The following is a 15,052-nucleotide window of genomic DNA, read 5'->3' as shown; positions in this document are numbered from 1 at the left end:
ATTTTTCTCTAAAAGAAAAATAATGACAATCAAAAGATAGCCCAGTCCTCCAGTCCTCCGCGGGACGGGAAGAGGAGAGACCCTGGGAATGAGGTTGGATAATTAGCTTCATTGCCGGATTTCATATCGTGGGGGACTGGGTACGAGTCTGTGTATTATGGGACATGGGACATAACACTCCCACAGCCAGAATGAGCACACCGAGTTTTACAAAATCCTCAAGTTTGGTGGGATTTGGGCCAATATTGAACGAGATACAGCCATTCAAAATTTGTCCGGCGTCCGTATGTATTCCATAGTAAAATTTGGAGTTTTTGAATGGCTGTATCTCGTCTAATATTGGCTTGATTAACAGCAAACTTGAGGATGTTGTAAAGTTCCTGTGCTCTTTCTTGCTATGTGGGTGTTGTGTCCCATATGCCATAATACACAGACTCATACCCAGTCCCCCACGATAATCGGGCATTGGGAAAAAAAGGTTTTATTGAATTGGCCCCCAGGTCTCTTCCAACTTTTTGCATACATTACGTAAAGACGAACAGTGATTACAATGTGTCATCACCTCTGTCATCATATTATGACCTGATTCATGTTGAATCATTGAACATTGTTTATTGATAATAATAGAAATTCTCTTAATACAGGTATGAGCTATACATTACCCTAGAAAACTTCTTATATCGATAGATAGAGATATATGGTTTGTGTAAACGTCAATTCCTAAGGGCTAACATAAAATGCTAATAAAAGTACTAACAATAATCTACAATGGAAAACTACAAAATCTCATTTCCAAACAATAATACTAGTACCAGCATGACATTGATAAAGGGGGATTGCATGTGACGTCAAGCGGGCCATGTTAGTGGATAGGAATAATAAGATTTTCTCCCCTGGGAGTTAACTTCCATCTGCGTGCAAACTATGTGAGCAAACTTTATTTTGTTTTGTCCAACGACATGGCGGCAATGCAATCAACCTATAATTGAAAACCCATCAAAACCATTGCCGTTCTTTTAAACTACCTTATAAACAGTAGTGTCAACTACATACTTAAAGCAGCCACTCGCAGCGGGTACATTGAGATCGTTAATCATGACCAAGAACAGCCATGGGCCCAGTTTCGTCCCCTGGGGCACCCCTGCAGGAACAGACTTCCATTCAGAGAAGCAATGATCGGCAAGTTTAACTCTCTGGCATCTCTACATTCATCTCTACAATTATATTGGTACATTTTGGTGTCTCTACATTTGTGAATAAGTTTGCTAATATGTTTTACAATGCTGTAATTTCATCTTGTGGCTCTTTGTTCAAAACATTCTGAAAAATACAGTTAAAGAAAATAAATTTAACAGTTAACATTGGATATCTCAAGAATTATTTTTCTTTGAATAAGCTATATTTATAAATAATTTATTCAAATGAAAATTATGAATGAATAAATTAACGTTACCCTCCCGTCATCAATGTCCGTCTCATCACAGTAGTTTTCTTCTTCCCAGTGGAATTGGTGACCAGGCAAAAATCCACGTAACCAGGCCTTCAGTGGGAACAGTAATTTGGGGTTCAATTGCTTTTGCCGGTCTTCCTTAGTTTCTTTGATGAAAACAGAGAAGCTTCGGTTAATAATGCAATAACGGGTGGTGCAATCTTGCAACCAGAATGCTAGCTGCGATGGTACTGTAATTATTTTTTTCCTAAACAGTATAGTACAGTACCGGTACTGAGAGAGAAACGAAATCACTGTACGAGTGATTTACAGAAACCGGGAACAAAATTATTTCACCTGACTGAACCACACCTACAGGCGGTAACAGAATTTGAGGGAAAGAAGGAATAGGAAATTTTTCTTCATTACAAGACAAGCAAAAGACAGCGGATTGTTTTGTTTGAGATAAGAAAAGGGAACTGGCATTACACGACTGTATATAGTGCGCTTGTTTGACGCGTACTGTTTGATGGCTGATTATAACCATCAGATTGACGACTGTCGATCTTGTGATATGATTAAACAGTGTAATCAGGCCTTCTGGGCCCAGTTGTTGAAAGCTCGATTAAGCTAGTCTTGGGTGAACATCAGCTTTGATTCAAGTTTACTGAATAATCAATAAAGATTCTTCCAACAGATTTTCACCCTTTAGTTTTGAGTTAGACTTTTCTTTACCATTAGCTCAAAAATAGCTCTTGAAAACATTTATAATTAGCGAGATGAAAATCTCGGTTAATTTTTAATCCGGAATAAACGTTGATCCGTTTTTGAACAACTGCAAGTCCCTGGAGCTTAAGCAATTTAACCCAGTAACAGTGATTAAAAACAGTTGGATGATGATGAATACTTTAGCGAATTGAACAAAACTAAATGGGAGAGGAAAACGTTTCAGTAGGTGTATACGTAAAATATTGTATAATCACCAAGAGCTAAACTTGCTATCAGTCCGACAACCATTGTTGCAAGAAACGACAACATGGCGATCCAAAGGTATGATAAGCTGTACAGGTCAGCTAATGGGGTGCTGCAAAATAAAATCAAATATCGAATAAACTTTAAATAATGTATTTTTCTTAAAAGTTTGGGAATCTGGGCCAGGTCGCAAAAACAATCTTCATATAAGAGGGAATTTTCTACAACTGCTTCTTGCTTTTTGAAGAATTTTCTCGAGTGCTATATTAGATCACTCGGCTGAAGACAGTTTACCACGGTGCATAAGGAACACAACGCTTGAAGAGCGAGAAAAATACACCTTATTTTGCTTCGTTGTTTTGTTGCCCCATTATAGATCACGTGACGGTACTCTAGGGAGTAGTCTCTTTTTGAATTGGTCATATTCATGCTGGCATGAATTCTCTACTTCCAAAAAGACAAAAAGATGCTTTATGCATTCGCAGCGGTTCTGACAGTGTGCCACGAATAAAGAGCTCCGAATTCGCCTGGTTTGTTTTAGGAAACTGTTTCCCATACCTCGTGATAGTCGACCGCGCTTAAATTATTCAAAATGGCCGCCGCTTAAAGAAGAAATATGCGAATAACAACATCGTAACTGATTGAACTTTTAGTGATGTGTTTTAGATGTATATGTCTTTGAGTCATCTGCTGCTAAATACTGCGAAAGCGAGGTAGGTTAAGTTACCGCGCTATTTGCAAAGCAATCAGTCTTCCAGAATGTTCTACCTTGTGTATGGTTTGTAACGGTTTCTGACAAATCCGTCGTCATATTTAGCCAAGATCTTCGCTGTATCGTTGGTAAAGGAAGAGTTGGCTGCTAAGGCTTCTTGATAGAAAGGGCACTCCTTGACCGAGCGGATGCCTGGGTACTTGTTAGGAGGATAAAACAAGGAACCCGTAAACACCCAGAGGGCCAAAGCAAAACCAACAACGACTCCAACGTACATTCCCTGCGTGAAATAATTGACAAAAATGTCATAAATATTTGTATTTTTTGACAAAATGACACAACAACAAAGACAACAACGTTTATTGACGCATTCTTTTGTTCAACTGAACTGAAATAACTGCAAGGCTGATCTGACTGCGTAGGAAACTTAACACGACAGCGACATGATATATAGAGACCAAACGGAGAATCAAAATGCAACTGTGGACAGCTGTGTCAAGCTGGTTGGCCCTCGTCAGCACGGTGAAGCAGGAAGAAGTAGAATGGTCAACCAAAATAAAGTCAGTTGTCTGCTAAATGCATGTGGTAATGACTCCGGATGGACCGAAATCCAGATGTTTAATGTGCGAGAAATATCGGCTGTTTCGATCCATAGCTTTCGATACTGCTCATTTGCGTATTCAAGGTACTTTTGTGCCGAAACCAACATTTTTTTAGGTTGAGTATATATATGCTGTTGCATTATGCTCGAAGAAGTATCAAAGCCATGCAACTTCCAGACGTAATTAGCCTGCGAGAGAGCTTGCTCGCAGGCTAAGACGTAACTAATCGATGACATCAATGGCATCAATGAAGTCAATGAATCATCAATGTGTGATAAATGGGTAATCAGTTTATTAGTCATTGATTATTACCGATGATCAATAAGTAACCGATGAATAATCGATAGGCCACGAAATTTCCAGTCATCGATTAGTCATGATTGTATTGATTAGTCATTGATGACATTGATTAGTCATCGATATAAGTCGTGGCTACACAAACCATACCAAATCGAGATATTAGCTCTGTTATGCCCCGATGACTGACGCTGATTTTTGGCAAGTAGGCATTTTTCATCATGCTCTTTGCGATCATACTAAGAAATCTCATAATTTCAAAAATTTAGTTTTTGTGACGTCATCACTTTAGGACTCTTAATCATTGATGTCATTGATCATCGATTAGTCACGTCTGGAACTTATGAGCCTAGACACTACCTTGGCGATGTCGTTAATATTTGGCACGAGGATCAGTGAGAGCCTTTTGGAGTGTAGGTGATAACGTCACAGAAAATTCCCCGATGATGACGACGTAATATCGGTATCGATATTGATATGGAAAAATGCGAAAAATCGATAAATATCGTACTCGTATCGGATCGTCGGATAGTTCCAGATTTGATAAACATGGTATCGGCCCACCATTAGTCAAACGTTAGCGTACAAATAACGTTGTAAATAGAAATACAAATTATAGCTTATTGGTCGTCCCTAAGAAATTTTCAGAATCAATTAACAAACATGCTAAAAATAGCAAAATGCAATTATTAAGGTAATGAAAAATTACAATCACCATGAACAAAGTTTCTTCACCTTTGTGTTTGCTCTTGGAAAGAAAAATCCCGCTATAAACATAGCCAGCTTGGCTCCACCAGTCAGCCCTACTATGCTATAGGCAAGCTAAAAACAGTGAAAGTTTAGAACAATTTCTTACAAATTGTGTTTAGCTACCGCGCGTGCTCTTATATTGATATCAAGGTGTTTTACCTAGATCTGGAAAGTGTTTGCGCATGCTTAAACTCGAACAAAGTCATTTGAGTGTATAAAATGGTTGCTACACAGTGTTGCAGTTGACTAGTTTTTCAGGTGTTTGAGTCCGTAATGGTGATGAATCCACGAAAACAGTTACAAAGCAGGAATGTTTTTTTGATGTTGCTGTTGTTGTTGTTGTTTTTTTAACTCTCGATTAAGACAAAATCGTGTTCTCTCCTTTTTTTTCTCAACAAATTAAAACGAACAGAAGATTGTTTCCTCGTAGAAATTTCGGATTTTTTTCCAAAACTCTTTGTGTATTTCCTTTACTTAAATTGTGCGTAAACATTGTAGTTCTTTCTTTCTTTCCTTTTGTAAGGAGGCTTGTAGGAAGTATGTCTTTATTTCTGTAAGATAGAGTTTACTGTATGGTATTGTTTCTACTGTACTGCTCCGTGTTTTTCTTAATAAGCAAGACGCCTATTGGCGCTAACGTGAGATGTGACAGAATCTGTTTAAACATACAAATGGAAATTCAAATGTAAACAATCAGTATAGTATTACAAATGGTTCCTGTCTTCAAATCTAAGGTGATAACGTTAGGATTACAGCGTCCGTGTGAAGCACGAGGTATTCTTCTTAACAAATGTTTTCCCTTGTATTTGATTTATAAATATAAACAGCGGAACACTGAAAAGCGTACGAGCATCTATTACAAACCTTATCGTCAGCGCTATTTGGTTATGTAATGCCAGAAAGTGTAAGATTACAAAGTGTCCTCGTTTCATCGAAAAAAAAAAAAAGAAAGACAAACAGGCAAAATGCTTTCCTAAATAAAAACTTTTAGCAAAAATTGACAATCAAACCTTCAATTTTTTTGTGAGGCGCATTTCATGTAGCGCTTAGGCATGAGCTCGACAAAGTCTGCAGCGCCGGTGATGATTTTACACTTATGACCTTTCCTGTTCGCATTGGCACACAACAATCTGTCCACCAAAGCGTAATTTCTCCGCCGTGAACTTTCCAATTTCCACCGCTTAAACTGCTGAGTACTTCTTAAAAGTTATTCTTTCGCTTTACCGCTTCAAAAAGGTTTGTTTTCTTTGTGAAAACGGCATTTGAGAGTCTTAAACGTGAAGGCAATATGGCCGCCAATTTGAAAGAAGCCTTTCTTTCTTGGCCACAGATCAGGGCTATGTGACGTCACACTTGTAGGATGACCTGTTCTCCGGCCCCCTGACATACGCGCAGATAATAGATTCTGATTGGGCCGTTTTTGTTGAAGACAATGAAAAAAATATCTCTTCTAGGAGAGAACAGGGTTTAATCCAGGTTTAATAAATTTATTCATTGCAGTTGATTTGTTACTACGATGAAGGAAAAAAAAAAAAAAAAAGAACGCGACCGCGCAAAAAAATGATTTCAAAAACAACAACACCAACAACAAAAACAAACAAAGAAGAAAAAATGCTTGTAATACTCTTTGAGTACCTAGTTGTTAGTTTTAAACCGGAGCAAGACTATCAAAGTACTTCGAAAAGAATAAGCCCAGCAGCTAACAAACAAACAAGGAAGCAAAAGCAATTATTTGATATCACAGAACTTAAATTATAAAATGTGTATTACGTGGAGGATTGTTACCTGTAATACTGTTGATCCAGCGTATTTTACAGCAAATGCACCGCCGATGATTATGCCGCCAAACACCACAGCTGGTCAAAAAAACAAATTTTGTGTTCAGATCACTACTTTACTGAATGTCCTTTTCCAAAGCTACATGTCTAAAATCAGATGAGCAGATGAGCAACAAGTTTTGCGAAACATATTCATGTTTTAGTTGTTTAAAACTGACATACAACGCCGTTGTTTCATAAAGAGAGAAAATCATAAACTATGGTATCGGTGTAGGAATGTCATCGGTTTTCTCCTACTTTAGAGCAGTTTTAAATTGACAACCGTAAATCAAACCGTAAATCATACAACGAGCCAATCAGAACTCAAATTCTTACTTTTTACCTTTGAATGTTTCATTCTAGGTTGATTTTTGTATTGTTATTTGTTTAGTCTTGACGAACTTAATAAGAAAAATACATTTAAACCAGCCTCGTTCCAAGGGCTTTTCCCTTCTCGTGGGGGGCGGGCGGGAAAAAACCCTGGCATCGGCCGGTCACGTGTTTAATATATGCCGTGAAACTCTAATTTATGAGTAAAGTCTAAGCAACATCCGTGGACGATAATCCTGCTGGTATACGTTGGATCAATAGCTGATCTGATCGGCTTAAGAAATATAAATGATAAAAGAAGCAGAGACCGATACAACGTAGAATTACCTTTTAAAGGTTACTATATTTCGAGTGGCCAAACCAGCCTTCTTCAGGTACAATGAGAATTTGCATTGGGACATACGCTTATATAACAAATATTTGCGCAATAGCGGAACTACGTAAAACTAAAGTGATTGACAGTATAAAATATGAAGCAAATGAAATAACAATAATAATAAGAACAAAAAATAAAAATATAATAATAAAAGGAAGCTAGTAAATTTTTTTGCGAATGTTGAGGCTATGTGGAAGAAGTGTTCTGCCTCTTGAGATTAAAAAGGCTTCCCTGGCCTTACGGATTGAGTCTCGGTTAGAGTAGACTTTTTATATGGGGATTAATTGCATGTCGTTAGCGGTGTGGTTAGGAGCGGTGAGGAAGTGTTCTGCGGCTGTAGTGGGTTTACATTTAGTGTTAGGGTTATCTATGGTGCGGCGGTGTTCATTAAAGCGGTCTTTTAAGCGTCGTTTAGGCCCTCCTATGTATTGTTAATTACAGCAATTACATTGGATCAGGTAGATTAGATTTTTAGTTTCACCACTCCTAACCACACCGCTAACGACAAAACCAAAACAAATGAGTAATATACTTAAAGAAAAAACCATGGGGATAAATTTGTATGCAGTTCTAGTTAAGCATTTCCCAACTGTATGTGTTATCGTCATTTTCTAAATGTAAGTCAGATCTTTATTTGAAAAAGCTCTATATAATTAGGTGCACCTGAATAGATATCGTTGCTCGCTCATGTCGATCAATTTTTAGTATACATTTATTAGAGAAGTAAACATCCCCTTTCTATTAACATTCTCTGGCTTGTCTTTTTAAATTCGATTTAGCCAGCTTTTTCTGAACGTCTCAAGGCTCCCAGGTACTCACCAATAACTTTGCTGATCTTAGTGGCTTCTTGATCGTTGACGCTGAACTTTTTCTTAACGATGTCCTCTAGTACCACTAGAGACATGGCGTTTAGTGCTGATGATATTGTGCTGTCAGATCAATCGATCAATCAATTAATCAGTCTCCCAATTAATCAATCAGTCAGTCATTAAGTCAGTCAGAAAATCAATCAATAAATCAATTAATCAATCACTTACTCACTCACTCACTCACTCACTCACTCACTCACTTACTCTGTTTTCTTACGCTAAGAATTATGGTTAAATGTATCAGTCGCCAACTTTTACAGTTCGGTGGATTACTTGATGAGCTAGATCCATGAACGGATGCTGGAAAAAATGTGACCATTTTCCGATTATGAGAGCACTGAAGGCGCATATTCAGTCTATAAGTGAATCTGGGGGCATGCTTCCCCGAAAATTTTTACATTTTAATTCCTCGAGATGCCGTTTCCTGAATTTTCAAGTCACTCAGACAGGAATTTTCCATACTTAAACCTGAGAATTTTCTTTTCTAAGAATATATATTTGTGTATAAAAAAATATATATTACCGTTTTTCGTAAAATGGTGGAAACCGGTCTGAATCCGAGCCTGAGGTCATATGTTTGTTTTCAATCAATCAATCAATCAATCAATCAATCAATCAATCAATCAATCAATCAATCACTCGCTTACTAAATCAATAAATCAAATCAAATCGACCGATGGACGAATCCAAAGCCATCCATTCATTCATCGTTGACGGATTCACTGCCATTCATCCGTCCATCCATCCATCCATCAATCCATCCAGCCAGCCATCAAGCCAGCTAGCCATGGGTCTCCGACATCAGGATAAAAAACAAAAAAGCAAACCAAGTAACTAGCAAAGGAAATTTTACAAAAAAAATCAAATACCTGAGAGCAGCGCTGTAGAGGCAAGCAGTAAACAATCCCGGCAAGCCTTTCAAATGTCCAAGTTTGTTGATAACGAAATACGGAAGAACCTGCGAAGAATGATTATTTAAATAACCCCGGTGTAGGGTCATGACAGGGTACAAAACTCAATAGATTAAATTAAAAATAATGATAATAAAAGTATAAAATCAACGGTAGTCATAACAAAGCTGGTAAATTCATGTAATCAAAGTCACTTGCGCGTGCGTGCTTTATATTCCCATTGTGCAAGCTGATAACAACAGCAAATAAATACCTCGAGGAAAAAAATTTCCTCCGTGAATGACTTCGAGGGGGAGGGGAGTGGTTTGTGCACCTCTTCCATAACTTTACAAGTATAAAAGCTATGACAGTGACACTTTCGAAACGCGAAGTGATGACGCCATATTACATGGTAATAAGGTCGTGATAACCAAATGGCAGCCATCTTGGGTTTCTGGATCGAAGAGTAATCCATACCAATACAGGAACACTATTATCAGCTACAAAATAACAATAACGGGAAGAAAACAAAACAACAACAACAAAACAAGCAAACAACAGGAACAGCGGCAGCAACAAAAGCATTGGAAAGCTAATCAACTCAAGAGATTATGCCATGTTCTCTTACCTGGTCGCCTCTCGTGATCTTACGTTGTTCTTTCAAATCGCACCCGGCGTAAGTTGCAAATATAACCATTCCGTCCAAAGCACAGAGTGTTAACACGAGAAAAAGGAGCGGAATATTCAGCCACAATGCTCTATAACAGAACACAAGTAAACGATAATGTTTAATGCTGTCATTAAAGTGTATCCATATCCAGTATTCGGTTTGCGTTTGTGTTCTGTCTTTTATGTCTTGTTGAATCCAAGGCTTATTTGGTAAAGTTGAATTAAGTGAATGATTATTGTAAGAGAATCTTTAAATAACTGAGTAAATCTACCGTACGGAAAAAAGATGGCGGTGACTGTAAATTTTACTACAATACCTTGCGAACCTGACACAGCCAATAGGCACAAAGAATGGCATTTCTTGGCGAAATCCATCCCTGCACTAACAACATTGTGTATGCTAGGTTTGAAGTTTTTGAAGTCTGTTATTTTATTTTTTTATATTTATTTTTTCCCTCTGTTTTCGTACGCTAAGAATTATGGGTAAATGTACCAGTCGCCAACTTTTTTCCGTGTGCTGGAAACAAAATGTGACCATTTTTCGATTATGAGAGCACTGAAGGCATATATTCTATAGGTGAATCCTGGGGGCATGCTCCCCCCAAAATTTTTAAATTTTAATTCCTGAAGATACCGTTTCCTGAATTTTTAAGTCACTCAGACAGGCATTTTTCATACTTAAACCTGAGAATTTTCTTTCATTCTAAGAATATATATTTATGTACAAAAAAATATATTACCGTTTTCCGTAAAATGGTGAAAACCGGTCTGAATCCGAGCCTGAGGTCATATGTTTGTTTTCAATCAATCAATCAATCAATCAATCAATCAATCAATCAATCAATCAATCAGGAGATACTTATTTCTATTATGCAATTTGAAATCCGCTCGAAGTGCATTAGAGACTAAAGCCCCAAGTAAACCAACCAATATTTTCATCTAACAACGTGTTTTGTCACACAAAACATTTCGTGAACACCAAGCAAATCGATGAAAACCAACGTAAATTAAAAACACGAATTTCAAGGATTAATTCCAAATATAAAGTTACAAAGAGAGATCTTTTGTTCATGAAGCTGAACTGACTTCTCCACTTTATCATGACACCAAATTTTCTTAAATAATTCTTGCGCTCTTCTTTAACGGTTCCTTGCCACCATGTTTGTTTTTACAAACTACAACGAAGTTAGAAAAATTTCGTTTCTGATTGGTTACTTTTCCTCGTTCGCGGAAGCTTCTTCGCAGAAGTGGCTAAACGATCAACCATTTGTCCGTAAGGCAAAATGTTAGCTGAAAATGTTTGATATGGACCAAACATGGAAAACTATTTACATGCAAAGCTGAGGGAAGGGAATAAACAGTTTGAAATTACATCAAAGCCAATAAACAACTGATTCAACTTTTCTGTTTGTAGTGCTTTGGTGAAATTTTATTCCAGGTTCATAGTTTTAAATACAGTGGAATACCGATTTTTCACCCTCCCTAGGGAAACTGAATTTGATTCGAAAAATAAGGAGTTCAAAACATCGGGAGGTAAAACTGTGATTGAAGCAAATCCAAGGGAAAGAACTTTTGTTTGGAGGAATACGAAGTTTCGAAAAATCAAATGTTCGAATAATCGAGATCCCACTGTAGTAGAATTGTGTTTGACTTTGTTGAAATCGAGCTGTTCAGTCAGATGTACTCACTTTTTCGCATTCTTGATCGTCTTTATGGCAAGATACCGCTGGACAAAGTATTGCGAAATAGCCCAGGCGGGGAGTAGGGTCATTGTTGAACCGATTGTTATCGACCAGAAGGTGTTGCGAACTCTGGGGTCTGGATTGAAACTAAAAGAGAAAACAAACAACAACAAAGAATTCACTGTCAAGAAATCAATTCATATCACATTAGCTACGATAACTTTGTTGACAATTACTAGTAATAGCAGAAATTTGTGTGATAGTGGCAAAATATTTTCCAGCTTCCTGTTGCTAAATGTATAATGGAGGTATGTAAGCTTAGTCTTCCTCTGTGTATGTATGCGTCCGCCTGCTGACGCTATCATTATTATTATTGTTATTATTATTATTATTATTATTATTATTATTATTATTATTATTATTATTGCTGTGTCTCAGAGGAACCAGGAGAAAGAGGAGAGTAGCCAATGTCTGACATTGACATTACATCGGAAAGTGCGCAAGCCAGAATTTAAGTAGGATTTAGGATTATAGGGGTTTTGGAATTTTCACATTTAAGTGTATGATATCTTTCAGAAGCAAATATTTCCTTTGTTTTTCAACGCAGATTGAATATATATATTTTTTCTTTTTATAAATATTTTAAAGCTTCACGTTGAACATGTCCTTATACCACAAGAATTTGAATACGAGAATTTAATATTTGCTGAAAATGTACATAATTTTTAGGAGTGCATAGGGTTGTGTTTTAAAAGAGTTGGTCATTTTTAATAAAGATTATTATTATTATTAAAAAAATTATTATCATTATTATTATTATTATTACTATTATTATTATTATTATTATTATTATTATTATTATTATTATTATTATTATTATTATTATTATTATTATTATTATTATTGTCTGACTGCCCTGTGTCTCAAGTTGTGGTTATTTCGGGCAGCTAGTACTCCCTTTTTTTGTAGGATTCCGCGCCCCGAAGGCGCGCGCTCGGAGTCCTATGGGTAAGAAAATTTGGTAACCCATTAAAGCGAGAAATTTTAGTTTTGGTTATGACAACACTTTCCGTCTGACCGTCCGTACGCAGTAACACAGAAAAACCAATGCGAATGATACTTTCAAGTGTGTGAAAGCTGTGCTGCCGAAAATACTTTTAAGACAACGAAATACTGTACAATTGATGTATTCATTATAGTGACCAACAGCAGGAGAAGAACTAGACGACTAGCGGCGGGATAAACAAATCGACTCCTTAATAGGCGGCGCATCATAAATAGTTTGAATCTTGAAGTGAAATCGTTTTACTCTGATCCGGCGAGACGAAACGTTGGATTTTTCCTCTTGAAGTGAAACTTTTCGCTCATTTAACGTTGTCAAGCAAACTAAAAAAAATGAGCAATGGAATAAAAGGCCTGGGCTGTTCTCTGAATCTGAGCTAATATTAAACATAAATTATTTAAACGTAAGTATAATTGGTACATACTCAAAAAAGTTGATTCTTCCGTATCTTTGATTGATCTCCCAGACTTTCTTTATACCACCTACTTCTAAACTTCCAGTAACAGCCACAGTGATTAGGCCTGCCAGCATTATAACTGACTGGAACACATCTGTCCAAATGACTGCCTTAAGGCCACCCTGTATGTAGACATGAAAACGTTCATTTATTTGAATGCGCAAGTTCTACAAATGCACAGCAATTATCCTGAAATCCAACCGCACTCATAACTCAGTTTTACTACAGACGTAACGCAGCCGTTTTCATGCTACAATGCCATACAGTTGAGCCGCAGTCACTGACTGCGGTCATAACGCAGCTTTACACTCGCATAACGTCATCTCAGTTGTCGGAATTCAGTTTATACAAAAGTCATACGCGCAACGCAAGACTTTCTATGAGCCTTATATGACATAGGCTATGAAATGAGGAGAAATCTCAAGCCAGTGGTACTGTGGCATCGCAATAAATCCAACAGTATTATCAGTTATGTATTTTCTACATCTCACTTACCAACGCTGTGTAAAATGTACAAACAGCACCAGTGGCCAGGATAGTGAATGTGAGCGGAATCCCTGCAACTGAAGACAAACAAAAGCTCTTCGACAAGACTGTCACGTCCAATTTTAATTTACTTCTTTTAAATCAAACACAACTAACGGCACGGATTGAATCTCTTTTCCAAGCATGCGCATCAGGGGTATTTGTTGTTGCTGTTGTGAAGGTTATTGTAGTTGTAACTTAATTTAAAATAACCTTGGAAGTACCTAGTGTTCCCGTGATTCAAGGTAAATGTCATTTTTTTTTTTTTTTGGTAATATATAATTGACAGTTGTTCTGTAGAAAGGTTTGCCATTCTTGGCCAAGACCTTCTTGAAGGTCAAGGTTAGGAAGGATACTTACCGCCTGTTTACTAGGGTTACCCTAGCACTCGCAAAATTCTTCCTTTTTTCAAACGACCTGTTTATAAGGTAGATAGGGTTACACTGGCGCCAGGGTAACCCTATCTACCTTGTAAACACTCTACCAGGGATAACGCGCCTACCCGGGACAACATTTTGCTTGTTTCCAGACCCTTTGAAAAGTTGAAAAGAACGGTCAAAATGGCGGAAAGAGTACTACCCGCTTTCAATACAGCGGCCATTTTCACCTTCCTTCACTCACAGAATTGAAATAACAAGTAATAATGGGAAGCACAGACGAGAGAATCAAGGTTGCCGACAAACATTTCTTCTTATCCGCCATTTTTTGTTCCGTCAATTTTCACGGGCTTTCGCTGGCTTCTCGTTTTGTAGTATACTTGACGTGAGTGATAGGGTAACCCTACCTGTGAAATTGTGCTTTTAAACATCTTGCTGGGCCAACACAGCTCTAGGGTTACCCTTACCTTCCTCACCGTTTAGTCTATTTCCAGTAACCCCAGTTGTGCTGTTGGAAAGAAACCGTATTTCTTATCGAAAACCGTATTTCTTATCGCCTATCGGAACCATATGGCCCTGCTTCAAGTAGAGTTACAAGCATTCTTACAGAATAGTATAAAGTAGGGTCAGTAAGGCTACAAGCCTTACTTTATAGCATAGTTTCAGTGTCTGTCAGAGAGAAGGGCAAGCTACCAAAGCAATAAAGAAGATTGGCTGAAGATAGCCGTTATCTCTGCTTCTCCGCCAAGCGCGCTAGTGCTTTACATTATGCAGACTGGAACAAGAATTAAAAAGACTGATAGCGTTGCATAGAGCTAAAATGAGTGATTACTTACCAGCTTCCAACGCCAGTGATGGAGCAAATAGGGCCACAAACAGGTATAAAGTCTATTGTACATTGAACAAAAGACATCAAGAAACATCATGAATACGTGGCATATCTGGAAGTTGTATACCCTGTGTCAGTTTGAAGCCCTAATCAAGTTCTTCAATCTGATTGGTCAATGAAAATGGTCCGATACAATCGTGTCAAAGTTGCTGATATACAGTTTGTGAGTGGCACGAGAGACCACATTGAGCAAAACTGGTAACCAGAGTCAAATTGAGCCCCAGTAAGGGAGGAGCGAGGTGTTTTTGATCAAGCCACAATTTCTGACAACAACTTTCCAGTCACGACAAAACTGTCACACCACTGCCTTTAATTTCCTTCAGAAAGTAAGATTGATTGAGCCACA

The 15,052-nt window shown here is 37.6% G+C and overlaps 1 protein-coding gene across 1 annotated transcript; it reads right to left on the bottom strand.

The window, feature by feature from the left end:
- Positions 1-592: 592 nt before the first annotated feature.
- Positions 593-14,721, bottom strand: LOC146486250 (sodium-coupled monocarboxylate transporter 1-like). Its single transcript, XM_085099674.1, has 13 exons — positions 14,654-14,721; positions 13,411-13,478; positions 12,883-13,037; positions 11,402-11,542; positions 9,673-9,802; positions 9,024-9,112; positions 8,105-8,214; positions 6,548-6,618; positions 4,748-4,834; positions 3,170-3,393; positions 2,413-2,513; positions 1,454-1,596; positions 593-1,320 (listed from the first exon to the last, which is right to left on the bottom strand). The coding sequence occupies exons 3-13, from the start codon at positions 12,987-12,989 to the stop codon at positions 1,276-1,278; spliced, it is 1,248 nt and encodes a 415-aa protein (XP_084955800.1). The 5' UTR covers positions 12,990-13,037; positions 13,411-13,478; positions 14,654-14,721; the 3' UTR covers positions 593-1,275.
- Between the last annotated feature and the right edge of the window lie 331 nt (positions 14,722-15,052).

This window comes from Pavona decussata, unplaced genomic scaffold, assembly GCF_977016875.1.
Source record: "Pavona decussata unplaced genomic scaffold, jaPavDecu1.1 SCAFFOLD_21, whole genome shotgun sequence".
In the NCBI taxonomy this organism is placed as follows: Eukaryota; Metazoa; Cnidaria; class Anthozoa; order Scleractinia; family Agariciidae; genus Pavona; species Pavona decussata.
This window is presented reverse-complemented; position numbering and strand designations above follow the sequence as displayed.